This window comes from Pseudophryne corroboree, chromosome 3 (assembly GCF_028390025.1).
Source record: "Pseudophryne corroboree isolate aPseCor3 chromosome 3, aPseCor3.hap2, whole genome shotgun sequence".
Classification (NCBI taxonomy): Eukaryota; Metazoa; Chordata; class Amphibia; order Anura; family Myobatrachidae; genus Pseudophryne; species Pseudophryne corroboree.
Window position 1 is genome coordinate 91793765 of NC_086446.1, and position 26444 is coordinate 91820208.

Here is a 26444-nt window from a genome sequence, read left to right on the forward strand (position 1 = left end):
AATGTTATACCAACTCCAGGTACCGGCAGCCTGATCTGCTGTAGAGGGCACACCTCTCTGCTCATGACCCAAAGAGAAGAGGCCTATAATGCACTGTACAGTACAGGCCAAGGGATCTCAGCAGGAATGAATGAAAGGCGCTTGGAACGCTCAACCCGGAAGCAACGGGCTGGAACGCAATGAACCGCTTGGAACGCACAACCCGGAAGTGATCTCTGGAACGCAAGCCCGGAAGCAGCTGCTATGGCCTGCCTTTTAATCGCGGAGTCTGATAGATCAGCAGCGTCTGAAGGTCAGTATTCATGTTGTTAGTCTCTATGACGACAATGTAGTAAACATTTTTAGTAACCACATTGTTTACTTTGTCAGGTTTAATTGGTTTTGTAACTTTAGTTGTTGTAATAATAGCAGTAGCTGTGACAGTGATTTACACTCATCTGTGTGTGAATTGGATTAGTGCTCCATAGCCTATTTATTTTGGCTGCTGTCCAATTTGTAGGCAATTGCATCCATAACCACCATACAGTATATGTGCTGCAATGAAAGAAATTAATGCCTAGAGCAGCAACCCAAGACAGCACAGTACAGTCTGCAAAATAGGTCAACAAAATAGACCATAATATCCAGAACACATAGTAAATATCTGAGCAGTATATAAACACTTAACAATGTATAAATAAAAAATAAAAATCAACAGCACTTATGGTACTTATTACAAAAAAAGTCACTTAAGAAGAAAAAGAAAAGGGATAGAAAGAAGGGGGAAGAGGGAAAAAGTGCAATTAAGGAATCCCCCTCCGCCCTCCCCAGTTACCAAATAAGAAACATAGAGAACAATATAAGAGCATTTAAGAATCATTGTCTATTTGCCTCTACAGAAACCGATTTGTGAACTTGAAAAGCTTCAAGTTGAGCTATAAAAAATTCCCCATTTTCTTGTTGAATCCAACCTCCACTTTTTCGATGTCTGGTAATGTGGTCCTCCTATCAAAGTAGAGGTATTATATAAATATCCTTTTGACCAAAATTCATCATATTTAAATGTAACACTGCACCGTTACTGTACAGCTGAGTGGTACTCCTACCACAGTCCATATCTGAAATCAAGATCTTAACCTAACCTTTAACACCAAAATGCAACTGAAGCCACCAGAATAACTAGACCTTAATGAAACCCAAAGCCTATGTTAAATCATGCCCATAACTAGATGACATCATGCGCCTTACCACGATTCATATGTACTGAAACTCTGAGACTAACCACATTACCTAACTGAACCCTGAGCCTGATTTGACCCCCAGTTAAAATCAGTGTTCTCCCCAGGTTCTTTGTCTCAAACTGCCCAGCTGTCAGTCCGTTCTAGTGTCTTTCATTGACAGCCAGGGAGTCATGGCAGCAGGGACCAGTTCTCACTCCGCATTTGGTCTACCACACTCATTAGAACCCTCCCAATCACAGTGGGTCCCACTCCTCATTAGATCCTTCTGACTTACCGTCTGTCCCACTTCACTCCTCATTAAACCCTTCCACCTCAGTGTGACGTAGCATTGGAGTGGTGGGAACACTTCTCTGCAGACAGTCAGATACTGCAGACCTGCCCTCCATGCCTCATATTGTTAAGCAGTTTTCAGTGCATGAAGTGCGAGCATAGTCTTATGTACCCAAAGCCTATGTAGAATCCTAAACTAAACTCCAAAGCCTAAGTGAAACTGAGCCTTGTCTCAGCCCCTAACTGAAACCCTGGCTGTAACCTAACTGAAACACTAAGCCTAACCATAACCCAATCCCTCATTGAGACACTGAACTGAAACCCAATTAACTAAGACAGGCCTGGCCAACCTGTGGCTCTCCAGATGTTCTGAAACTACATATCCTAACATGCCTTGCCACAGTTTTAGCATTCCCTAATAGCAAAACTGTGGCAAAGCATGATGAATGTGGGACTTGTAGTTTTAGAACCGCTGGAGAGCAACAGATTGGCCAGGCCTGGACAAAGACTTTGAGCATAAGCTCAACCCTGGTACCTAACTGATGATCTAAATACAAACCCTCATCTTAACCCTACCTCTATCTGAAACCCTCATCATAACCCTATCTCCACCTGAAACCCTCATCCTAACTCTTATCTCCATCTGAAACCCTGAACCTAACCCTATCTCTATCTGAAACCCTCATCCTAACTTTATCTTCATCTGAAACCCTCATCCGAACCCTATCTTCATCTTAAACCCTCATCCTAACCCTATCTTCATCTGAAACCCTCATCCTAACGCTATCTCCATCTGAAACCCTCATCCTAACTCTATCTCCATCGGAAACCTTGAACCTAACTGTATCTCTGTCTGAAACCGTGAGCCTTATCTCATTCCCAATCTGTAACTAGAAACCCTGAGTCTAACCCCAATTCCTAACTATAACTTTAACTCAACCCCAAAGTCTAAGTCAAACCGCGTCTAATTTCAAAGCCTGCACAAAACTAAGTCTGACCCCTATCCCTTAACTGGAACCTAAGATGCCTTTAGCAGAGATGTTCTGACGTGGATGAGGCACAAAGCGCTGAAGATACCAGCAGCAAAGGAACTGGTTATACCAGGCACAAGGAGCAAGGTTTAGGATTCCAGGTTTAATGAACACCAGGAGCCAAATAAGATCAATGTAGCAGGGTTGTCATAGACGGAAGATCTGCTCGCTCCCTGATCAGTGTGCTTGGCATTCACAGCCAGTGCAGTTCCATTTTTCTGCTTGGGGTGTCACTTTCTGCTTTGGTGCTTCTAGCACACTCTGATTTGTATCTCAGCACTGAGATACAGACCAGAGTGTGCTAGAATTACCAGAGCAGAGAGCGACACGCGAGGTAGGAAAGAGTAACTGCATTTTCCTACACATTGCGTTAGCCTCTTGATGGCACTGTTTTATTTGTTCTAAATTGTGTATCTGTTTCTAAAGGTGTCGTTGGGACTTAGTCCCTTACACCGGGACCAGAACCCCTTCCTACAATTGTCGAGGATGGACAAGGATGGCAGTCACATGACTGAGAGGATATTACACCTCACACTGGAGATCATCTACTTGCTGACTGGAGAGGTGAGGTGTCTGGGATGAGGGAGTTTTCCTTTTTTTAAATGTTATTACAGTTCTTTTTTTATTTATTGAAACATACAAATGTTCAAACTGGCACATGATATATTGCAAAATATAAATATTGCAAACTAGCTATGCAGTACAGTAAAAAGATACAAACAAACCAGGAACACCTGTTCTCAGATGCTGATGTGAAGTAGAACGCAGACGGAGATGTGTTTGATGTGTTGGGTTCTGGTGCACGCGTAGAGCTAAAACACACAAGATACACTCTGCAAAAGAACTTGTGATCAGCCCCAGACAATGTAAACAGGCAAAGTTCCTTAATCAAGCTCATCACATAATAATAATCACAAATGGAGGCGGAGGGTCTGGTTTAGAGCTCGCACTTATGCCGACAAGGGCGCAGATGTTTAATTTTTTTCAACTGCGAACGCGTCTATGTCGTTCAATTTAGAAGTATCCTAGAGCATGTCAGGGACTCTATAACTGTATAAATCAGGGCTGGCCAAACCAGTCCTCGAGATCTACCAACAGTTCACATTTTCCAGACCACCTAGCTGGTGCACAGGTGTAGTCATTACTAATTAAGATGTGCTGCATTCATTCCTAACTGACAATTCTACAGATCTCCAGGAGGCCTGGAAAACATGAACTGTTGGTAGATCTCGAGGACCGGTTTGGCCAGCCCTGGTATATATATATATATATCTCCAGATTTTCATACCAACCAGATTGGACTGGTAATTGTATAGCGTGTACCTAGTTTTAGGGTTCCTTGAAGACTGAGGGCCTGATTCAGGTTTGTTAGCAAACCCAAAAAAGCACACAACTGGGCAAAACCATGTGCACTGCAGGTGGGGCAGATGTAACATGTGCAGAGAGAGTTAGATTTGGGTGGGGTGTGTTCACATACCTCCCAACATGACCCTCTCCAGGAGGGACAGAATGCTCTGCTCCTGGACTTCCCTCTTAATTATGATTGCCATCACCTGTGCTGAAACACTTTTCTTATCCATTAAACTGTTCAAAACAGGTGACAGCAATTATACATTAAGAGAAAAGTCCAGACGCAGAGCATTCTGTCCCTCCTGGAGAGGGTCATGTTGGGAGGTATGTGTTTAAACTGAAATCTAAATTGCAGTGTATAAATTAAGCGGTCATTTATGGGCTACAGTACATGCAAAGCAGCCAGCATTTACCCTCCTGCACAGAAACAATATAACCCACCCGAATCTAACGCTCTCCGCACGTTACATCTGCCCCACCTGCAGTGCAGCATGGTTTTGCCCAGTTGTGTGCTTTTTTGCTTTGCTAACCAGCCTGAATCAAACCTGAGTTTGTGAACCTCTGGTCTATTTAGTACAGTGTTTCCCAACCACGGTCCTCAAGGCACACTGACAGTCCTGGTTTTAAGGATAACCATACCTGATCACAGGTGATTTAATTAGTACCTCAGTTATTTTGATTGAACCATTTGTGCTCAAACATGGTTATCACTAAAACCTGCACTGTTGGTGTGCCTTGAGGACCGTGGTTGGGAAACACTGATCTAGTACATAGGTCTGCAAACTCAGTCCTCATTACCCCACACAGTGCATGTTTTGCAGGTCTCCTCACAGAATCACAAGTTAAATAATTAGCTCCACCTGTGGACCTTTTAAAATGTGTTTGTGAGTAATTAATACACCTGTGCACATGCTGGGTTACCTGCAAAACATGCACTGTGTGAGGACCGAGTTTGAGAACCTGTGATCTAGTAGGTTTTTGATAGATTTCAGTCTCACGTCTCTGCCACACCTTAAAGGGCTAGGCCACAATGTCAACCTGAAATTCTGCTTGTGTAGTAAGGGTAACTATGTAGAGTTATCTGCATTAAGTGTGTAATTACTATGTAATGAGTAATCTTTGGTAGAAGATTCTGAAGGATGTGTGTGAGAACCTGCTGGGCATGTAGGCGGAGGAAGGTAATTAGATCTAGCCTGATCATATACACCTGCATCTGGAAAGTTGAAGTTTAACCCCTTCGCTGCTGAACCTATTTTGGCACTTTTAAGGCTCGTCACATTCCAGCATCAATATTCTTATACATCCATATTGTGGTTGGAGTCCTACACTCACTGCAGCAAGATTCCAGTCTGGGGTGCAGCAGCCTCAGTAAGGCAACAAAGTGCTGTGTGCTTACTTATACCGCTTTTATATCTAAGTATATCCCGGTCGCACTCAGGATTTTGTAGCCGGCTCCAACCCGAATGCAACCTGGCTGAGACTCTAATCAGACTGGTGTAGGGTTGCCATCTCATCCCTTTAATTCTGGACACATATTAATGACACAGGTTCTGTGGCTGATTAAAACCAGGTGAAATGGAGTCTTGAAGTCAGCCAGCCACAGAACATGCGTAATTAATATGTGTCCAGAATTAAAGGGATGAGGTGGCGACCCTAGACTGGCGACATTACCCGGCTTATTGCACAATCGCTGACATCAGCGGTCATGTGTGCAGTGCCGGCACTTGGAGATGACATCATCTCCTAGAGCCAGCTTTCTCTATTCAGTAAACGGGTCCCGGTCACATCAACCCGGATAACTAATTTACACTGGGGTATGGGTCATTAGGTCGACCACTATTGGTCGACATGGTCATTAGGACGACATGTACTAGGTCGACATGGAAAAAGGTCGACATGAGTGTTTTTACTGTTTTTGGTGTCGTTTTCTTCGTAAAGTGACAGGGAACCCCAGTTAGTGCACCGTGTCCCCTCGCATGGCGAGCGACTTCGGGCAAGGTGCCTCAGGTTACTATTCCCAATCGTAGTACACGTGGATTGTAAAGTATGAAGAAGTTGAAAAAATGTAAAAAACTCATGTCAACCTTTTTCCATGTCGACCTAGTACAATGCCCGTCAGCCTTACACTGCACTGCGACCCTACCCGGACCAACCCTGCAAGATAGCCAGGTTGGATTCCCGGGTCACCGGACCCTTTTACACTGAGCCGCTCCTGGGTTATCACAATAACATGGGTTTTTAGCGGCAGGGGTATTATATAAAGAAGAAAGACAGAGAGCACTCACCATTTCCGACTGTATCAAAACTGTAGCAGTTTATTGTTTACATGCCACCAGCGTTAAGAAAAAGATATCAGACATTTCAGTCCCATTAGGGACCTTTTTCAAGGCTAGAACACTGCAGACTACTCCAGTGGAAAAAGTGTCTTTCCGTAATCTAAGGAGGAGAGAGCGAGGCCTGAGCCATTTTCCACCAAAACCTGGGTCCGACCTGGGTAATTGAACACAGTTTCAAGCTGTGTCACAGCGTCTTTAAACCCCATTCACTCCGCAGGCTGGACCCAGGTTAGTGGCAGGTCTTCCATCTGCTGGTGCTTGGACATGGCATCCGAGCGCTGTTGTGTCTACTCTCCATGGGCCTTCAGCGTGCCTCTGGTCTACCCAGGTCTTTCCCTGGTTTGACCCTGGTAGCTACTAGGGACAAAGACCCAGGTAACTCAACCCAGTTTATTTTTTAAAGACCCTTTGAAACCAAGCCGCGACACTGGCAGACCCGGCAATAACCCCGGGTTATTTGTGCAGAGGAACAGGGGTATATCTGAGCAGAATAGGGGGCAGTGACAGCATGTGTGGAGGAGAGATACCAGGACCCTAACCTAAGGATATTACAGACCACAGTCATCATTCCCACTACTCCACTGAGAAATTATATATGAACAGAATATAACACCTTTTTGACCTCGTTAACAAGAGTGCTTAACTAGAACAAAATAGCTGCTTGTTCCTGCAAGCATAAGAGCTATTTATATTAACATAAAAGAATTGGTAACATGTTAACAAATAGAGCACGTTTCGCTTACTGGCATGTTTAACGTTGTAAAGCTGGGTACACACGGGTATGTATATATATCGCAATCCCATAGGTAGCTATGTACCCCCCGGTATGTCTGTGAACAACTTAGTTCACAGACATATCGCATTGGCCCTGCTGCACAGTTGATGGGAGATATAGATACAGATACTGTATATTGGAGCATCTAGAGTGTGTTTGGGCGGCCTGCCAACTGCCCTGCCCGTACACTTGCTGCAGGGGCCGCCGGTGACTGACATCCAAACTGGGCGGGCACAACACATCGGGCGGACTATTGGTTAGTGTGTATGGACTAACCAATCGGCAGGTCGGCCAAGTGTGTACCCAGCTTTAGACCCGCACGGTTACATGTTCAAGTACAGGCTAAACCCCCCCAGGCCTCACTCTGTGTAGGATATTCCCTGCTGTCTGTAACCCAATATGTATAGTGTATGGTTATAAACCCATGATTTTTTTTGGTATCCGGTCTTTAGGTCGACACTCATTAGGTCGACCACTATAGGTTGACATGGTCACTAGGTCGATATGGAAAAAGGTCGACACGAGTTTTTCAAATTTTTTATTTTTTTGAACTTTTTCATACTCTATGATCCACGTGGACTACGATTGGGAACGGTAACCTGTGCTGAGCGCACCGAGGCACTTTGCCTGAAGCTCGCAAGCCATGCAAGGGGACATGGTGCACTAATTGGGGTTCCCGGTCACTGTACGGAGAAAACAAAACCAAAAAAACATAAAAAACTACCTTTTCTGCAGCGAGGTACATTGGATTCCACAGGTAAACATCAGGGGGTGTAGAGATGGATCTTGATCCAGGCACTAACAGGCTAAAGCTTTAGACTGTCCCAGGATGCATTGGGGCCTCCTCTATAACCCTGCCTCCAGGCACTGTGAGCTCAGTTTTGAGTTGGTGCCCTGCAGAGCAGGTCACTTAATAGGGGGGCTGCCCTGGAAAAGCTTTTAGAAGACTTCAAGGGCCGCAGCACTTACATATCAGGGTGACATTCTCTGCTTCGTCTCCGTCACCTCCCCAGCGGCGTCGCATACTCCTCCTGGCTCTGTTCCCGGGTGCTTGCGGCGGGGACGCTCCGGCATTGGGCACGCGGTCGCAGTGCTGTCCTGGTTCGCGTGGCTGCTACAGAAGGGAGGAGTAAACATGGTCTCCCAAGCGGGACCCGCCATTAAATCACATTCCAATCGCAGTCTAGGGAGACAGACTGCGACGCTGGTGTGGACACTGTAACCAAGCAAGGACCCCACTATATCCACCAGGGCATAGGAGTACAGGTCGGATATACTAATATCCATAGTACCAGGTGATGAAGTCCAGCATAGGGGAACCGGCGCTTGACCTGTAGCCTCTCCCCCGGCCCAGCGCGCCATCTACTGCTGGTTTTCCCACCCTGGAGCTGCCTAACACTCTCCCTCACTCCCTGACTGAGACGCTGGGTGCCATTTTCTAAAATAGATGCGACTGGTCTCCGGGACTGCAGGGCAAGGTCTCCTTTGTAAACCCGCCTGTACATCAGCGTTGTGGTTTTACAAACACTTAAGTATTCTACATGTCGATATTAAGACAGCGTTAATTACGAACAAGTGTACCTGTGCCAGAATATATTGTACGAGTATTCTGATATATACATCCGGTCTCAGACCGTGCATTGTTATATATAATATACATGTACTAGTCCAGTGCAGTTTTATTGTATTACTAAAATAATTATCTGCATTGTCACTGTGACTGTGTGTGCCTGTATCTGCTGTGTGGATTTCACTTTCAGTGTATCCCAGTTATAGCTATCACTGTATTCTGTACCCTAAGGGACTAGGTGCATCAGGGTCCATATATAGTGCTTCAGTCTTTACCGATTAAAGTGTACTCTACTGTGTACTCAGTCACATAATACTGGATTTATTCGCTGGTGTTGTATACTGGGGACTCAGTCGCATAATACTGAACTTATTCGCTGGTGTTTGTGTACTATGGGAGTCATTCCGACCCGTTCGCACGCAGCGGTTTGTCGCTGCGGTGCAAACGGGTCTGGAATGCGCATGTGTGGCGGCCGCACTGTGCATGCATGACGTTGCGGTTACGTCGCGGACAATGAAGAAAGCGGACGCAGAGCCGACCGCAAGAAAATTGACAGAAAGGAGGCGTACCTGGGCGTCACCAGACCGTTGCCTGCCGTTTTCGGGGAGTGGTGAGAAAACGCAGGCGTGTCCAGGAGAACGGAGGGCGAATGTCTGACGTCAAAGCCGGCCCCAGCATGGCTGAGATCGTCGCACAGGGTAAGTATATCCAGGGCTAGTCTTGTTCTGCATGAAAATGTTTTAGCTTAGCAGGGCTGCACGAGCAATCGCAGCCCTGCAAAGCTAAAATACACTCCCCCATAGGCGTGGACTAGTTGATCGCAGCAGCAGCAAAAAGTTGCAGGCTGCGATCAACTCGGAATGACCACCTGTGTACGCAGTCACATACTAAGGAATTTATTTGCAGGTATTGTACTCTGTCTGGCTGTATCGTACTAATACGCTCTGCGGTTGCATTCACTATTAAAGTCTAACACAAAGGGCGGGAAATCCGAGGACAATCCTGCAGCGCGTGCGCAAAGGATTTGCCTGAGGGGGAAATTTTGTATGACGGTCTGTGTACTATGTGCCAGTCAGTCCGTGGCTCCTGTAACCAGCCAGGAGCCACCTTGGTCGGCGTTTTGAACTATGGTCAATACGCTTGTGACACGCCTTACGCCCCCTATGGGACCTCCTGTGCCATTACAGCCACATATTGTCCCTATGGTAAATCCACCTTCGGCGGATAATTTGTCTACCCAGTTGCGGCAATGGAGTCAATCCTTGGGTAGACATAAAACTGCCCCAAGTCACTCTCGCGTCACGGGGTCTTCTAAGCGGGCTACTTCCTCCTCACAATCCACTAATCTGAGGATGGGGAGTATACTGTCCCGCCAGACACTGACACAGCTGCTTCTGACAAGGAATCCACAACTCAGGATGATGTCCCTAACTTAGTGGTTGCTATTAAGCAGATCCTACAAATCACTGATGATGATGACGAGGATTCCACTACGGTGTCTAAGAAACCTGATAAGTTTAGATGTCAGAGGGTAACTAAAACGTTATTACCGCATTCTGACCATCTAGTGGACATACAACAAGAACCCTGGTCTTCTCCAGGAAAGAAATTCTCGCTGTCTAAAAGGATGGTAGCTTGATATCCTCTGACCTACAGATTTGTGTAACAAGTGGGAAAATTCACCACCGGTGGATTCCCATGTCACCGGTCTAGTGGTGTCGTCTACTCTGCCTGTCACCACTGTCACCTCACTGAAGGAACCGACAGATAAGCGCGTGGAAGGATGCCTGAAGTCTATTTACTCCCTTACCGGTGCTGTACATAGACCCACTATAGCATCCTCTGGGGCTGCAAAAGAAATTGAAGATGGGTTCAGGCATTACAGGAAGAGCTGTCTCAGGATATATCTGACATTGCCAGACAGTACCTGTCTCACATGACCACCGCCGCCTTTTGCATTCAGGAGGCGTCCTCTGAGGCAGGTGTGTTGGCGGCCAAGGCATCGACTACGTCCATCCTGGCTCGCCGTATTCTGTGGTTGAGGTCATAGAAGGTGGACCTGGACTCCAAAAAGACCTTATAGGTACTCCCTTATAAGGGAGACATCCTGTTTGGGGAAGACCTCAATAAAATTGTGTCTGTCTTGGCGGCTGCTAAGACTACCTTTCTCCCTAACACTACTCCTTCTACACAGAAGGCAAAAGGTAGCACTTTTCGCTCCTTTCGGCCTCAAGGGAAAGCAAAAGGTCAGGCATACCCAAGACAATATCGTGCTTCCAAAACCACAAAGCCCAAGGTTAAACAATCCTGGGCAGCACGTCAGTCTGCTTCTAAACATGACAAGCCTGCTGCATGATGGGACAGGCCTCTCCCTGGGGGATCCCAGGGTGGGGGAGGCTGACTTCTGCGATTCACCCAGGTCTGGTTAAAGACCACTTCAAACGCATGGGTGCGAGAAGTTGTCTCTCACAGGTACGCAGTCTCTTTCAGGGGGCATCCCCGTCGCCAGTTGTACACAGCGGTTATCCCTTCGGATCCGTTAAAGGCGCAAGCTCTACAAATGGTTGTGAGCTCCCTCCTGGATACAGGAGTGGTGGTGCCGGTACCTCTATCCCAGAGAGGCAGAGGATACAACTCGACCCTGTTTCTAGTACCGAAACCTAATGGGTCTTTCCGGCCTATACGCAACCTCAAATCACTGAACAAGTTTGTGAGAGTATCCAAGTTCCGTATGGAAACACTGCGCTCAATTGTACTGGCCATGGAACCCAGAGATTATATGGTATCCCTGGATATACAAGAGGCTTACCTGCATATACCTATTGCCATATCGCATCAGCAATATCTGCGGTTTGCTATTGGCAACCTTCACTATCATTTCCAGGCTCTGCTGTTTGGACTGGCCACGGCCCCTCGGATCTTCACCAAGGTTATGGCCATGATGACTGCTCATCTCCGTTGCCAGGGAGTAAGGATCCTGCCGTGTCTGGACGACTTGCTGATCCTGGCAAACTCCCACGATGTCCTCCTCAGTCATCTATAACTGACGGTAAACTTCCTACAAGCCCATGGATGGCTTATCAATTGGAAGAAGTCCTCGCTGTTCCCTGCTCGGAGCATGGTGCACCTGGGGGCACTGCTGGACACACGTAGTCAACGGCTGTTTCTGTCTCCAGAGAAGGTCCTGAAGCTTCAGGACAGGATAAGATACTTCCTCTCTCGCCCAAAAGTGTCGATACACTCGACGATGCAATTACTAGGCCTGATGATGTCAGGTTTCGACATGGTAGAGTACGCTTAATTTCATTCCCGCCCTCTGCAGAAGTTAATCCTTTCCAAGTGGGACAGCCTACCTCATCGGATCAGGTCTCACATGATCTCCTTGACTACGGTGGTCCGTCTATCGCTGACCTGGTGGCTATAGGACCAGCAGTTGAGCAGGGGCCGTCCCTTCTGGATCCCCAACTGGGTATTACTGACTACGGGTGCCAGTCTGACAGGCTGGGGTGCGGTGTTGGAGCAACACTCTTTCCAGGGTCGGTAGACCAAGAGGATTCACTCCTCCTGATAAACATTCTGGAATTGCGGGCAGTGTTCAATGCTTTGTCTCTCGCCCTGCCTCTGTTAAAGAACAGGCCTGTTCAAGTACAGTCAGACAAGGCCACCGCGGTAGCATACCTAAACCATCAAGGAGGCACTCGAAGCCGCATGGCAATGATGGAAGTGTCAAAAACGCCATCTGCCAGCAATATCGCCAGTGTTCATTCCGGGAGTCCTCAACTGGGAAGCAGATTTCCTTAGTCGTCAGGACGTGCATGCCGGAGAGTGGAGTCTTCATCAGGAAGTCTTTCAACTCCTAGTGGACAAATGGGGCCTACCAGGTGTAGACCTGATGGCGTCTCGACACAATCACAAAATTCTTCGAATCAAGAAACAGGGATCCTCAAGCAGCGTTCGTGGACGCACTGGCAATTCCATGGAACTTTCGGATGCCCTGCGTGTTCCCTCCAGTGTCACTCCTGCCCAGAGTACTACGGAAGTTCAAACAAGAAGGAGGAATACTACTTCTAGTCGCTCCAGCGTGGCCCAGACGGCATTGGTTCTCAGACCTGCAGGGTCTATCGATAGAGCATCCTCTTCTACTCCCTCAACGCCCAGACCTCCTTGTTCAGGGCCCTTGTGTCTACCCGAACCTGGCCAGACTGGCTTTGACGGCGTGGCTCTTGAAGCATCACTCCTGAGGGCCAAAGGATTCTCCGAGGCGGTTATCCAAACTATGCTAAAGGCCCGAAAACCGACATCTGCACGGATATATTACAGGGTCTGGAATTCTTACTTCACCTGGTGTGCTGCTAAGAATTACGATGCATACAAATTCAGAACTTCTAGACTTCTGGCTTTTCTGCAACAAGGCCTGGACTTAGGCTTTTGTCTGGCCTCCCTCAAGGTTCATATATCTGCCTTGTCGGTGTGGTTTCAGAGAAAAAGTGCGTCTATTTCTGACGTTCATACTTTCAGTCATGGTGTTTTACGGATTCAGCCTCCCTGTGTCCCTCCTGTGGCTCCATGGGATCTGTCTGTTGTCCTGAATGTCCTGCAAGAGTCTCCATTTGAACCTCTTGAGTCAGTGGACATTAAATGGCTCACGGTCAAGGTCCTGCTCCTACTGGCTATTGCCTCTGCTAGGAGGGTGCTTTGTCCTGTCATCCACCCTTCCTGATATTTCACCGTGACCGGGCGGTTCTTAGAACTCGCTCTGGTTATTTACCTAAGGTGGTGTCATCTTTTCACCTAAATACAGAGATTGTGGTTCTGGCCTTTATCTCTTCTGATTTGTCCTCCAAAGAGCGGTCTTTGGATGTGGTATGGGCTCTCCATATATATGTGGAGAGGGCTGCCTCTATCAGGAGGTCAGATTCCCTTTTTGTACTTTTTGGTTTTCACAAACATGGCTGGCCTGCGAATAAGCAAATCTTGGCCAGATGGATTAGAATGGTGATTGCACAAGCTTATGTGCAGGCTGGACTCCCAGCTCTTGCTGCTATTAAAGCCCATTCTACTCGGTCTGTTGGACCTTCTTGGGCGGCCCGCCGAGGTGCGTCCACTGAACAATGGTGGTCCTCAGTGAACATGTTCATTAGGTTCTATGCCTTCGATAATTCCACCTCCCAGGATGCTTCCTTTGGACGCGGGGTTATCATACCCGCTACGTCGCATCCCCTCCCTTAAGGAACTGCTTTAGGACATCCCCGATGTTTCCCTGTGGAATCCATTGTACCCCGCTGCAGAAAAGGAGATTTATGGTAGACTTACCATGGTTAAATCTCTTTCTGTGAGGTACATTGGTTCCACAGGGTGTCCACCCTGAAGCACCTAGCTTCTATGGGTTTGTATGGCATTAGCCGCTGGTACCTTCTCCTATCGTGAGAATGTGGTTCTATGTGACTAACTACTATTGTCTCTTTTACCTGCTACTGCATTGAACTGGTTAACGAAACTGAGCTCACAGTGCCTGGAGGCGGGGATATAGAGGAGGCCCCAATGCATCCTGGGACAGTCTAAAGCTTTTGTCTGTTGGTGCCTGGATCAAGTTCTACCTCTACACCCCCTGATGTTTCCCTGTGAAACCAATGTACCTCGCAGAAAGAGATTTAACCATGGTAAGTCTACCATAAATCTCCTTTTTTCCATGTCGACCTAATGACCATGTTGACCTATTTCAGGTGTCGACCAATAGTGGTCGACCTAGTGACTGTTGACCCAATGATACACACCCGCATTTGTTATGTCTCTGTCTTAATCAGGTTAAAACCCCAGAACAGTGCTAAATTACATTCATTCTGTGATTGAGATTCAGGAGAAATAGTCTTGCTAGCATCATTAACACAGAAAGAACTGAGGCATCACTGGCAGGTGTCCTGCAACAGGAAAGGCCAGTGCCTGACATGTATGATCCAGCCCTGAGGCATAAGGATTTCCAGTGAGGGATGCAGGACATCTCATGGAGACAGTGATACTTACAGCATGCCAAACTGCCGCTTCATCTACTATCAGATAAATTACATTATACATTATATACAACAGGCTAGTACGCTAGTACAGATGGTATAAATAAATATATATATATATATATATATATATATCTGTCTGTCACAAACCCCACTGTACTACCCCACTGTATCAGCCTTCATTGATACTCACAGCATGAACTACACTTACTCCGTTATGCACGCATTATTTTACACACACGCTATATTAATGCTGAGGTATGGTATATAGGTGGTCATTCCGAGTTGATCGCTCGCTGACGATTTTCACAGTGCAGCGATCAAGAGAAAAAATAAGATTTTAAACCTACCGGTAAATCTTTTTCTCCTAGTCTGTAGAGGATGCTGGGGACTCCGTAAGGACCATGGGGTATAGATGGGCTCTGCTGGAGACATGGGCACTACAAAGAACTTTAGAATGGGTGTGCACTGGCTCCTCCCTCTATGCCCTTCCTCCAGACCTCAGTTAGAGAAACTGTGCCCAGAGGAGACGGACAGTACGAGGAAAGGATTTTGTTAATCTAAGGGCAAGATTCATACCAGCCCACACCATCCACACCGTATAACATGGAATATACAAACCTGTTAACAGTATGAAACAAAACAGCCTGAGACTGATCAAAACTGTAACATAACCCTTATGTAAGCAATAACTATATACAAGTCTTGCAGAAATACGGGCGCCCAACATCCTCTACGGACTAGGAGAAAAAGATTTGCCTGTAGGTTTAAAATCTTATTTTCTCTTACGTCCTAGAGGATGCTGGGGACTCCGTAAGGACCATGGGGATTATACCAAAGCTCCATGCCGGGTGGGAGAGTGCGGATGACTCTGCAGCACCGATTGAGCAAACATGAGGTCCTCATCAGCCAGGGTATCAAACTTGTAGAATTTTGCAAAAGTGTTTGAACCCGACCAAGTCGCCGCTCGGCAAAGCTGTAATGCAGAGACGCCTCAGGCAGCCGCCCAAGAAGAGCCCACCTTCCTAGTGGAATGGGCCTTTACCGAATTTGGTAACGACAATCCAGCCGTAGAATGAGCCTGCTGAATCGTGTTACATATCCAGCGAGCAATAGTCTGCTTAGAAGCAGGAGCGCCAAGCTTGTTGGCTGCATACAGGACAAACAGTGCCTCTGTTTTCCTAACCCGAGCCGTCCTGGCTACATAAATTTATTAGGCCCTGACTACATCCAGGGACTTGGAATCCTCCAAGTCACTCGTAGCCACCGGCACTACAATAGGTTGGTTCATATGAAACGAAGAAACCACCTTAGGCAAAAAATGAGGACGAGTCCTCAACTCCGCTCTATCCACATGGAAAATCAGATAGGGGCTTTTGTGAGACAAAGCCGCCAATTCAGACACTCGCCTTGCAGACGCCAAGGCCAACAACATGACCACCTTCCAAGTGAGAAATTTTAATTCCACTGTTTGAAGGGGCTCAAACCAGTGGGATTTTAGGAACCGTAACACCACGTTAAGGTCCCATGGTGCCACAGGAGGCACAAAAGGAGGCTGCATGTGCAGCACTCCCTTTACAAAAGTCTGGACTTCTGGGAGAGAAGCCAATTCCTTCTGAAAGAAAATCGATAGGGCCGAAATCTGTACTTTAATGGAGCCCAATTTAAGGCCCATATCCCCTCCTGTCTGCAGAAAGTTGAGAAAACGGCCCAGATGGAAATCTTCCGTAGGAGCATTCTTAGCCTCACACCAAGATACATACTTTCTCCAGATACGGTGATAATGTTTCGCCATCACCTCCTTCCTAGCCTTTATCAGAGTAGGGATGACTTCTTCCGGAATGCCTTTCCCAGCTAGGATTCGGTGTTCAACCGCCATGCCGTCAAACTTAACCGCAGTAAGTCTTGGAACACGCAGGGCCCCTGTTGCAACAGGTCCTCTCTGAGCGGAAGAGGCCACGGATCTTCTGTGAGCATTTCCTGAATATCTGAATACCAGGCCCTTCGAGGCCAATCTGGAACAATGAGTATTGTCCGCACTCATTTTCGTCCTATGATTCTCAATATCTTTGAGATGAGTGGCAGAGGAGGGAACACATAGACCGTCCGAAACACCCACGGTGTCACCAGGGCGTCCACTGCTACTGCCTGAGGGTCCCTTGACCTGGCACAATACCTCCGAAGCTTCTTGTTGAGGCGTGACGCCATCATGTCTATTTGAGGAAGTCCCCAACGATCTGTTATCTCTGCAAAAACTTCTTGATGAAGTCCCCACTCTCCTGGATGGAGATCGTGTCTGCTGAGGAAGTCTGCTTCCCAGTTGTCCACACCCGGAATGAATACAGCTGACAGAGCGCTTACGTGATTTTCCGCCCAGAGAAGAATCCTGGTGGCTTCCGCCATTGCCACTCTGCTCCTTGTCCCGCCTTGGCGGTTTACATGAGCCACGGCTGTGACGTCTGATTGAATCAGAACCGGTAGGTCACGAAGGAGATTCTCCGCTTGACGCAGGCCGTTGTATATGGCTTTCAATTCCTGTACATTGATGTGTATACAAGCCTCCTGGCTTGACCATATCCCCAGAAAGTTTCTTCCTGAGCACTCTGCAGCCACCACAGGCGAGACACCCTGGCCCTGGGGGACAGGCTTATTTTCTGATGAAGTTGAAGATGGGACCCGGACCACTTGTCCAGAAGGTGCCACTGAAACGTCCGCGCATGAAACCTGCCGAAGGGGATGGCCTCGTAGGACGCCACCATTTTCCCGAGAACTCGAGTGCATTGATAGACTGACACTCTTTTTGGTTTTAACAGGTCTCTGACCATGTTCTGGAGTTCCTGGGCTTTTTCCAATGGGAGAAAAACCCTCTTTTGTTCCGTGTCCAGAATCATGCCCAAGAAAGATAACCGAGTCGTTGGAACCAACTGCGACTTTGGAAGATTTAGAATCCAGCCATGCTGCTGCAGCACACTCAGGGAGAGTGACACGCTTTTCAGCAACTGATCTCTCGATCTCGCTTTTATCAGGAGATCGTCCAAGTATGGACTCCCTGTCGGCGCAGGAGCACCATCATTTCCACCATTACCTTTGTGAAAATCCTCGGGGCCGTGGAAAGCCCAAACGGCAACGTCTGAAAATAAGAATTTACTTACCGATAATTCTATTTCTCGTAGTCCGTAGTGGATGCTGGGGACTCCGTCAGGACCATGGGGAATAGCGGGCTCCGCAGGAGACAGGGCACATCTAAAAAGCTTTTTAGGTCACATGGTGTGTACTGGCTCCTCCCCCCATGACCCTCCTCCAAGCCTCAGTTAGGTACTGTGCCCGGACGAGCGTACACAATAAGGAAGGATCTTGAATCCCGGGTAAGACTCATACCAGCCACACCAATCACACCGTACAACTTGTGATCTGAACCCAGTTAACAGTATGATAACAAAACGAAGTAGCCTCCGAAAAGATGGCTCACAACAATAGTAATAACCCGATTTTTGTAACAATAACTATGTACAAGCATTGCAGACAATCCGCACTTGGGATGGGCGCCCAGCATCCACTACGGACTACGAGAAATAGAATTATCGGTAAGTAAATTCTTATTTTCTCTAACGTCCTAGTGGATGCTGGGGACTCCGTCAGGACCATGGGGATTATACCAAAGCTCCCAAACGGGCGGGAGAGTGCGGATGACTCTGCAGCACCGAATGAGAGAACTCCAGGTCCTCCTTAGCCAGAGTATCAAAATTTGTAAAATTTTACAAACGTGTTCTCCCCTGACCACGTAGCTGCTCGGCAAAGTTGTAATGCCGAGACTCCTCGGGCAGCCGCCCAGGATGAGCCCACCTTCCTTGTGGAATGGGCATCTACATATTTCGTCTGTGGCAGGCCTGCCACAGAATGTGCAAGCTGAATTGTACTACAAATCCAGCGTGCAATAGACTGCTTAGAAGCATGAGCACCCAGCTTGTTGGGTGTATACAGTATAAACAGCAAGTCAGACTTTCTGACTCCAGCCGTCCTAACTATATATATATATATATATATATATATATATATATATATATATATATATATATATATTTTTAGGGCCCTGACCACGTCTAGTAACTTGGAGTCCTCCAAGTCCCTAGTAGCCGCAGGCACCACAAGAGGTTGTTTCAGGTGAAAACGCTGACACCCCTTTATGAAGAAACTGGAGACGAGTCCCAGTTCTGTCCTGTTCAAATGGAAAATTTTAATATGGGCTTTTGTAAGACAAAGCCGCCCATTCTGACAATCGCCTGCCCGAGGCCAGGGCTAACAACATGGTCACTTCCCATGTGAGATATTTGTCAACAGCATGGTCACTTTCCATGTGAGATATTTTAAATCCACAGATTTGAGCGGTTCAAACCAATATGATTTTAAGAAATCCCAACACTATGTTGAGATCTCACAGTGCCCCTAGGGGCACAAAAAAGCTGTATATGCAATACATCCTTTACAATCTGGACTTCAGGAACTGAAGTCAATTCTTTCTGGAAGAAAATCTACAGGGCCGAAATTTAAATGTTAATGAACCCCAATTTGAGGTCCAAAACACTCCTGTTTTCAGGAAGTGTAGAAATCGACCTAGTTGAATTTCCGTCGTGGAGCCTTCCTGGCCTCACCCACGCAACATATTTTCACCACATGTGGTGATGACGTTGTGCGGTCACCTCCTTCCTGGCTTTGACCAAGGTAGGTATGACCTCTTATGGAATGCCTTTTCCCCTCAGGATCCGGCATTCAACCGCCATGCCGTCAAACGCAGCCGCGGTAAGTCTTGGAATAGACATGGTACTTGCTGAATCAAGTCCCTTCTTAGCTCCCCAGGCCCTTAGTCCTCTGTGAGCATTTCTTGAAGTTCCGGGTACCAAGTCCCTCTTGGCCAATCCGGAGCCACTAGTATAGTTCATACTCCTCTATGTCTTATAATTCTCAATACCCTGGTTATGAGAAACAGAGGAGGGAACACATACACAGACTGGTACACCCACGGTGTTACCAGAACATCCACAGCTATCGCCTGAAGGTCTCATGACCTGGCGGAATACCTGTCCCGTTTTTTGTTCGGGCGGGACGCCATCATGTCCACCTTTGGTCTTTGCCAACGGTCCACAATCATGTTGAAAAACTTCCCTATGAAGTTTCCACTCTCCCGGGTGGAGGTCATGCCTGCTGAGGAAGTCTGCTTCCCAGTCGTCCACTCCCGGAAAGAACACTGCTGACAGTGCTATCACATGATTTTCCGCCTAGCGAAAAATCCTTGCAGTTTTCACTGCCCTCCTGCTTCTTGTGCCGCCCTTCTGTTTACGTGGGCGACTGCCGTGATGTTATCCCACTGGATCAATACCGGCTGACCTTGAAGCAGAGGTCTAGCTAAGGTTAGAGCATTATAAATTTGCTCTAAGCTTATTTATGCGGAGAGAATTCTCCAGACTTAATCACACTTCCCTGGAAATTTTTTCCCTGTGTGACTGTTCCCCAGCCTCTCAGGCTGGCCTCCGTGGTCACCGGCATCCAATCCTGAATGCCGAATCTGCGGCCCTCTAGAAGATGAGCACTCTGTAATCACCACAGGAGAGACACCCTTTTCCGCTGATGCATCTGAGGATGCGATCCGGACCATTTGTCCAGCAGATCCCACTGAAGAGTTCTTGCGGGAAATCTGCCGAATGGAATTGCTTCGTAATAAGCCACCATTTTTACCAGGACTCTTGTGCAATGATGCACTGACACTTTTCCTGGTTTTAGGAGGATCCCGATTAGCTCGGATAACTCCCTGGTTTTCTCCACTGGGAGAAACACGTTTTTCTGGACTGTGTCCAGAATCTTCCCTAGGAACAGTAGACGTGTCGTCGGAAAAAGCTGCGATTTTGGAATATTTAGAATCCACTCGTGCTGTCGTAGAACTACTTAAGATAGTGCTACTCCGACCTCCAACTGTTCTCTGGACCTTGCCCTTATCAGGAAAGCGTCCATGTTTCTTTTAAGAAAAATCCTCATTCCGGCCATTACCTTGGTAAAGACCCGGGGCGCCGTGGACAATCCAAACGGCAGCGTCTGAACTGATAGTGACAGTTCTGTACCAGGAACCTGAAGTACCCTTGGTGAGAAGGGCAAATTTGGACCTGTAGGTAAACGTCCCTGATATCCAGTGACATCATATCGTCCACTTCTTCCTGGTTCGCTATCACTGCTCCGAGTGACTCCATCTTGATTTGAACGCTTGTATGTAAGTGTTCAAATATTTCAGATCTCACCGAGCCGGTTGGCTTCAGTACCACAATATAGTGTGGAATACTACCCCCTTCCTTGTTGTAAGAAGGGTACTTTGATTATCACCTGCTGGGAATACAGCCTGTGAATTGTGTGAGGGGGAGACGTCTCGAATTTCCAATGTACACCTGGGATATTACATGTAGGATCCCGGAGTTCCCTTGCGAGTGTTGCTGAAACTCTTGAGATGACCCCCTACCGCACCTGAGTCCGCTTGTACGGCCCCAGCGTTATGCTGCGGACTTGGCAGAAGCCGTGAGGAGCTTCTGTTCCTGGGAATGAGCTGCTTGCTGCAGTCTTCTTCCCTTTCCTCTCCCCCTGGGCAGATATGACTGGCCTTCGCCCGCCTGCCCGTATGGGGACGAAAGGACTGAGACTGAAAAGACTGTGTCCTTTTCTGCCAATATGTGACTCGGGGTAACAAAAGGTGGATTTTTCAGCTGTTGCCATGGCCACCAGGTCCAATGGACCGCCCCTTTATACGGCAATACTTCCATATGCCGTCTGGAATCTGCCTCACCTGACCACTGTCGTGTCTTCGTCTGGCAGATATGTACATCACATTTACTCTTGATGCCAGAATGCAAATATGCCTCTGCGCATCACACATATATAGAAATGCATCCTTAAAATGCTCTATAGACAATAAAATCCTGTCCCTGTCAAGGGTATCAAAATTTTCAGTCAGGAAATCCGACCAAGCCCCCTCAGCGCTGCACATCCAGGCTGAGGCGATTGCTGGTCGTAGTATAACACCAGTATGTGTGTATATACTGTTATGATATTTTCCAGCTTCCTATCAGCTGGCTCCTTGAGGGCGGCCGTATCTGGAAACGGTAACGCCATGTTTTTTATAAGCGTGTGAGCGCCTTGTCCACCCTAAGGTGTGTTTTCCAACTCGCCCTTACTACTGGCGGGAAAAAGGGTATACCGCCCATAACTTTCTGTCGGAGGAACCCCACGTATCATCACACACTTCATTTAATTTATCTGATTCAGGCAAAACTACAAGTAGTTTATTCCCACCCTACAAAATACCCTTATTTGTGGTACTTGTGGTATCAGAAATACGTAACACCTCCTTCATTGCCCTTAACATGTAACTTGTGGCCCTAAAGGAAAAATACGTTTGTTTCTTCACCGTCGACACTGGGGTCAGTGTCCGTGTCAGTGTCTGTCGACCGACTGAGGTAAATGGGCGTTTTTACAAGCCCCTGACGGTGTCTGAGACGCCTGGACCGATACTAATTTGTCCGCCGGCTGTCTCATGTCGTCAACCGGCTTGCAGCGTGTTGACATTATCACGTAATTCCATAAGTAAGCCATCCATTCTGGTGTCGACTCCCTAGAGAGTGACATCACCATTACAGGCAATTTTCTCCGTCTCCTCACCAACATTTTCCTCATACATGTCGACACACACGTACCGACCTACAGCACACACATACAGGGAATGCTCTGATAGAGGACAGGACCCACTAGCCCTTTGGGGAGACAGAGGGAGAGTTTGCCAGCACACACCAAAAGCGCCATAATGTATATAACAACCCTAGAAGGTGTTGTTTCTATATATGGGCTCTTAATATATAATTATATCGCCAATTTATGCCCCCCTTCTCTTTAACCCTGTTTCTGTAGTGCAGGGGAGAGTGGGAGCCTTCCTCACCAGCGGAGCTGGTCAGGAAAATGGCGCTGAGTGCTGAGGAGAATAAGCTCCGCCCCTTTCACGGCGGGCTTTTCTCCCGGTTATTAGGAAAACTGGCCTGGGTTAAATACATACATATAGCCTTAATGGCTATATGTGATGTATTTATTTGCCAAATAGGTATTTATATTGCTGCCCAGGGCGCCCCCAGCAGCGCCCTGCACCCTCCGTGACCGTGTCAGTGAGCCGTGTAGCAACAATGGCGCACAGCTGCAGTGCTGTGCGCTACCTCTCTGAAGACTGTGAAGTCTTCTGCCGCCTGTTTCCGGACCTCCGTTCCGCCGTCTTTCTTCAGCGTCTGTAAGGGGGATCGGCGGCGCGGCTCCGGGACGAACCCCAGGCTGACCTGTGTTCCGACTCCCTCTGGAGCTCAGTGTCCAGTAGCCTAAAACTTCAATCCTCCTGCACGCAGGTGAGTTGCAAGTCTCTCCCCTAAGTCCCTCGTTGCAGTGATCCTGTCGCCAGCAGGAATCACTGATTAGAAACCTAAAAAAAAACTTTACTAAACAGCTCCTTAAGAGAGCCATCCAGTTTGCACCCTTCTCGGACGGGCACAAAAACCTAACTGAGGCTTGGAGGAGGGTCATGGGGGGAGGAGCCAGTACACACCATGTGACCTAAAAAGCTTTTTAGATGTGCCCTGTCTCCTGCGGAGCCCGCTATTCCCCATGGTCCTGACGGAGTCCCCAGCATCCACTAGGACGTTAGAGAAACTGGTAATGACAATCCTGTACAGCGAATCTCAGGTATGCCTGATGAGGGGGATATATGGGGACATGAAGGTATTCAATCTTTATGTCTAGAGACACCATAAAATCCCCCCCTTCCAAGCTGGAGATCACTGCCCGGAGCAATTCCATCTTGAATTTGAACTTTTTTAAGTACAGGTTTAGGGATTTTAAATTTAGAATGGGTCTGACCGAACCATACGGTTTCGGGACCACAGATAGGGTTGAATAGTACCCCTTCCCCTGTTGAACTAGGGGAACCTCGACAACCACTTGTTGTTGACACAGTTATTGAATCGCAGCTAAAACTATCTCCCTGTCTGGGGGAGAAGCTGGTGAAGCCGATTTGAAAAACCGGCGAGGAGGCACGTCTTCTAATTCCAGCTTGTAGCCTTGGGATACAATTTCCATTGCCCAAGGATCCACGTCTGACTGAACCCAGACGTGGCTGAATAGTCGAAGACGTGCCCCCACCAGGGAGGACTCCCTCAGTGGAGTCCCAGCGTCATGCTGTGGATTTAGTAGAAGCCAGGGAGGACTGCTGCTCCTGGGAACTAGCCGTAGCAGGCAGTTTTTTTCCCTCTACCCTTACCTCTGGCGAGGAAGGAAGAACCCCGATCTCTTCTGGACTTATGCGACCGAAAGGACTGCATCTGATATTGCTGCGTTTTCTTCCTTTGCTGTGGAGAAATATAAGGTAAAAAGGTAGATTTAACCGCGGTAGCTGTGGAAACCAGGTCTGCGAGACCTTCCCCAAATAAATCCTCACCTTTGTAAGGTAAAACTTCCATATGTTTCTTTGAGTCTGCATCACCCGACCATTGGCGGGTCCACAGGGCTCGCCTATCAGAAATCGCCATGGCGTTGGCTCTCGAACCTAGCAGACCAACGTCTCTCTGAGCGTCTCTCATATACAAGACTGCGTCTTTAATGTGACCTAAGGTCAATAAAATGGTATCCCTATCAAGGGTATCAATGTCAGCTGACAAGGTATCAGTCCAAGCTACTACAGCGCTACAAACCCAAGCCGACGCTATTGCCGGTCTGAGCAAGGTCCCTGTATGTGTATAAATTGATTTTAAGGTAGTTTCCTGTCTGCGATCAGCAGGACCCTTGAGGGCTGCCGTGTCTGGAGACGGTAGCGCCACCTTTTTGGACAAGCGCGTTAACGCCTTGTCCACCCTGGGTGAGGATTCCCACCGTAACCTGTCCTGCGCAGGGAAAGGATACGCCATAAGAATTCTTTTGGGAATCTGCAGCTTCTTGTCTGGAGTTTCCCAAGCCTTTTCAAATAACGCGTTCAGCTCATGAGATAGGGGAAAAGTTGCCTCAGGTTTCTTTTCTTTAAACATGTGAACCCTCTTGTCAGGGACAGAGGGGTCATCCGTGATATGTAAATCATCTTTTATTGCAATAATCATAGAATTAATACTCTTGGCCACCCTTGGGTGTAACCTCATATCATCATAGTCGACACTGGAGTCAGAATCCGTGTCGGTATCAGTGTCTGTTATTTGGGACAGGGGACGTTTTTGAGACCCTGAAGGGCCCTGTGACACCGTCAAAGCCATTGATTGACTCCCTGTATTATCCCTGGACTCTGCTTTGTCCAATCTCTTATGTAATAAAGCCACATTTGCATTTAAAACATTCAGCATATCCATCCAATCATGTGTCGACGTTGCCGACGGAGACACCACAATCATCTGCTCCACCTCCGCCTTAGATGAGCCTTCCGCTTCAGACATTGCCGACACACGCGTACCGACACCCCCACACACTCAGGGATATATCTATATGGAGACAGTTCCCCAATAAGGCCCTTTGGAGAGACAGAGTGAGAGTATGCCAGCACACACCCAGCGCCAACTGACACTGGAAACAAAATTCCAAGGCAAACAGCGCTTTTATATAAATATACAATATACACTCACTGCGCCAATAAAAAGTGCCCCCCCCCCCTCTTTTTTGCCCTCTGTGACTGTGTTCAGCAGGGGAGAGTCCGGGGAGCCAGCTTCTCTGCATGTGCTGTGGAGAATATGGCGCTGGTTAGTGCTGGAGGATCAAGCCCCGCCCCCTCAGTGACGGGCTTCGGTCCCGCTCAAATAATAAAAAAACTGGCGGGGGTTAATAATATACTGCCTCCGCAGTATATGTACATCTGCCAGTGTCCCTTGAGGCTATTAATTGCTGCCCAGGGCGCCCCCCCCCCCCCCTGCGCCCTGCACCCTTACAGTGCCCGCTGTTGTGTGTGTGTGTGGGAGCAATGGCACGCAGCGTTACCGCTGCGCGTTACCTCACTGAAGAACTGAAGTCTTCTGCCGCCTTTGAAGTCTTCTTTCTTCTTCTACTCACCCGGCTTCTATCTTCCGGCTCTGTGAGGAGGACGGCGGCGCGGCTCCGGGACGAACGGCGAGGGTGAGACCTGCGTTCCGACCCTCTGGAGCTAATGGTGTCCAGTAGCCTAAGAAGCAGAGCCTGTCAGTTAAGTAGGACTGCTTCTCTCCCCTCAGTCCCATGATGCAGGGAGCCTGTTGCCAGCAGAGCTCCCTGAAAATAAAAAACCTAACAAAATTCTTTTTACAGAGAAACTCAGGAGAGCTCCCCTGTAATGCACCCTATCTCCTCTGGGCACAGGATCTAACTGAGGTCTGGAGGTGGGGCATAGAGGGAGGAGCCAGTGCACACCCATTCTAAAGTTCTTTATAGTGCCCATGTCTCCTGCAGGGAGTCCCCAGCATCCTCTAGGACGTAAGAGAAAATGGCAAAAATGCGCATGCGCATGGTACGCAGCGCGCATGCGCTAAGTACTTTCACACAAAACTTTGTAGATATACACAAGCTAGAGCAACGTTTTTTCATCGCTCGAGTGATCGTAGTGTGATTGACAGGAAATGGGTGTTTCTGGGTGGAAACTGGCCGTTTTCAGGGAGTGTGCTAAAAAACGCAGGCGTGCCAGGTAAAAACGCAGGAGTGTCTGGAGAAACGGGGGAGTGGCTGGCCAAATGCAGGGCGTGTTTGTGACGTCAAACCAGGAACTAAATGGACTGAGGTGATCGCAGTCTAGGAGTAGGTCTGGAGCTACTCAGAAACTGCAGCAAATTATTTAGTAGCAATTCTGCTAATCTTTCATTCGCTATTCTGCTAAGCT

At 47.8% G+C, this 26444-nt stretch overlaps 1 protein-coding gene across 1 annotated transcript in view; it reads left to right on the forward strand.

The window, feature by feature from the left end:
• Window positions 1–224: 224 nt before the first annotated feature.
• Window positions 225–26444, forward strand: part of LOC135054836 (oocyte zinc finger protein XlCOF7.1-like) — a 45150-nt gene continuing 18930 nt past the window's right edge. Inside the window, exons 1-2 of the mRNA XM_063958221.1 lie at window positions 225–292; window positions 2948–3085. Coding sequence (XP_063814291.1) covers window positions 3008–3085 — 78 coding nt within the window. The 5' untranslated portion in view covers window positions 225–292; window positions 2948–3007. The remainder of the gene's footprint in view (window positions 293–2947; window positions 3086–26444) is intronic.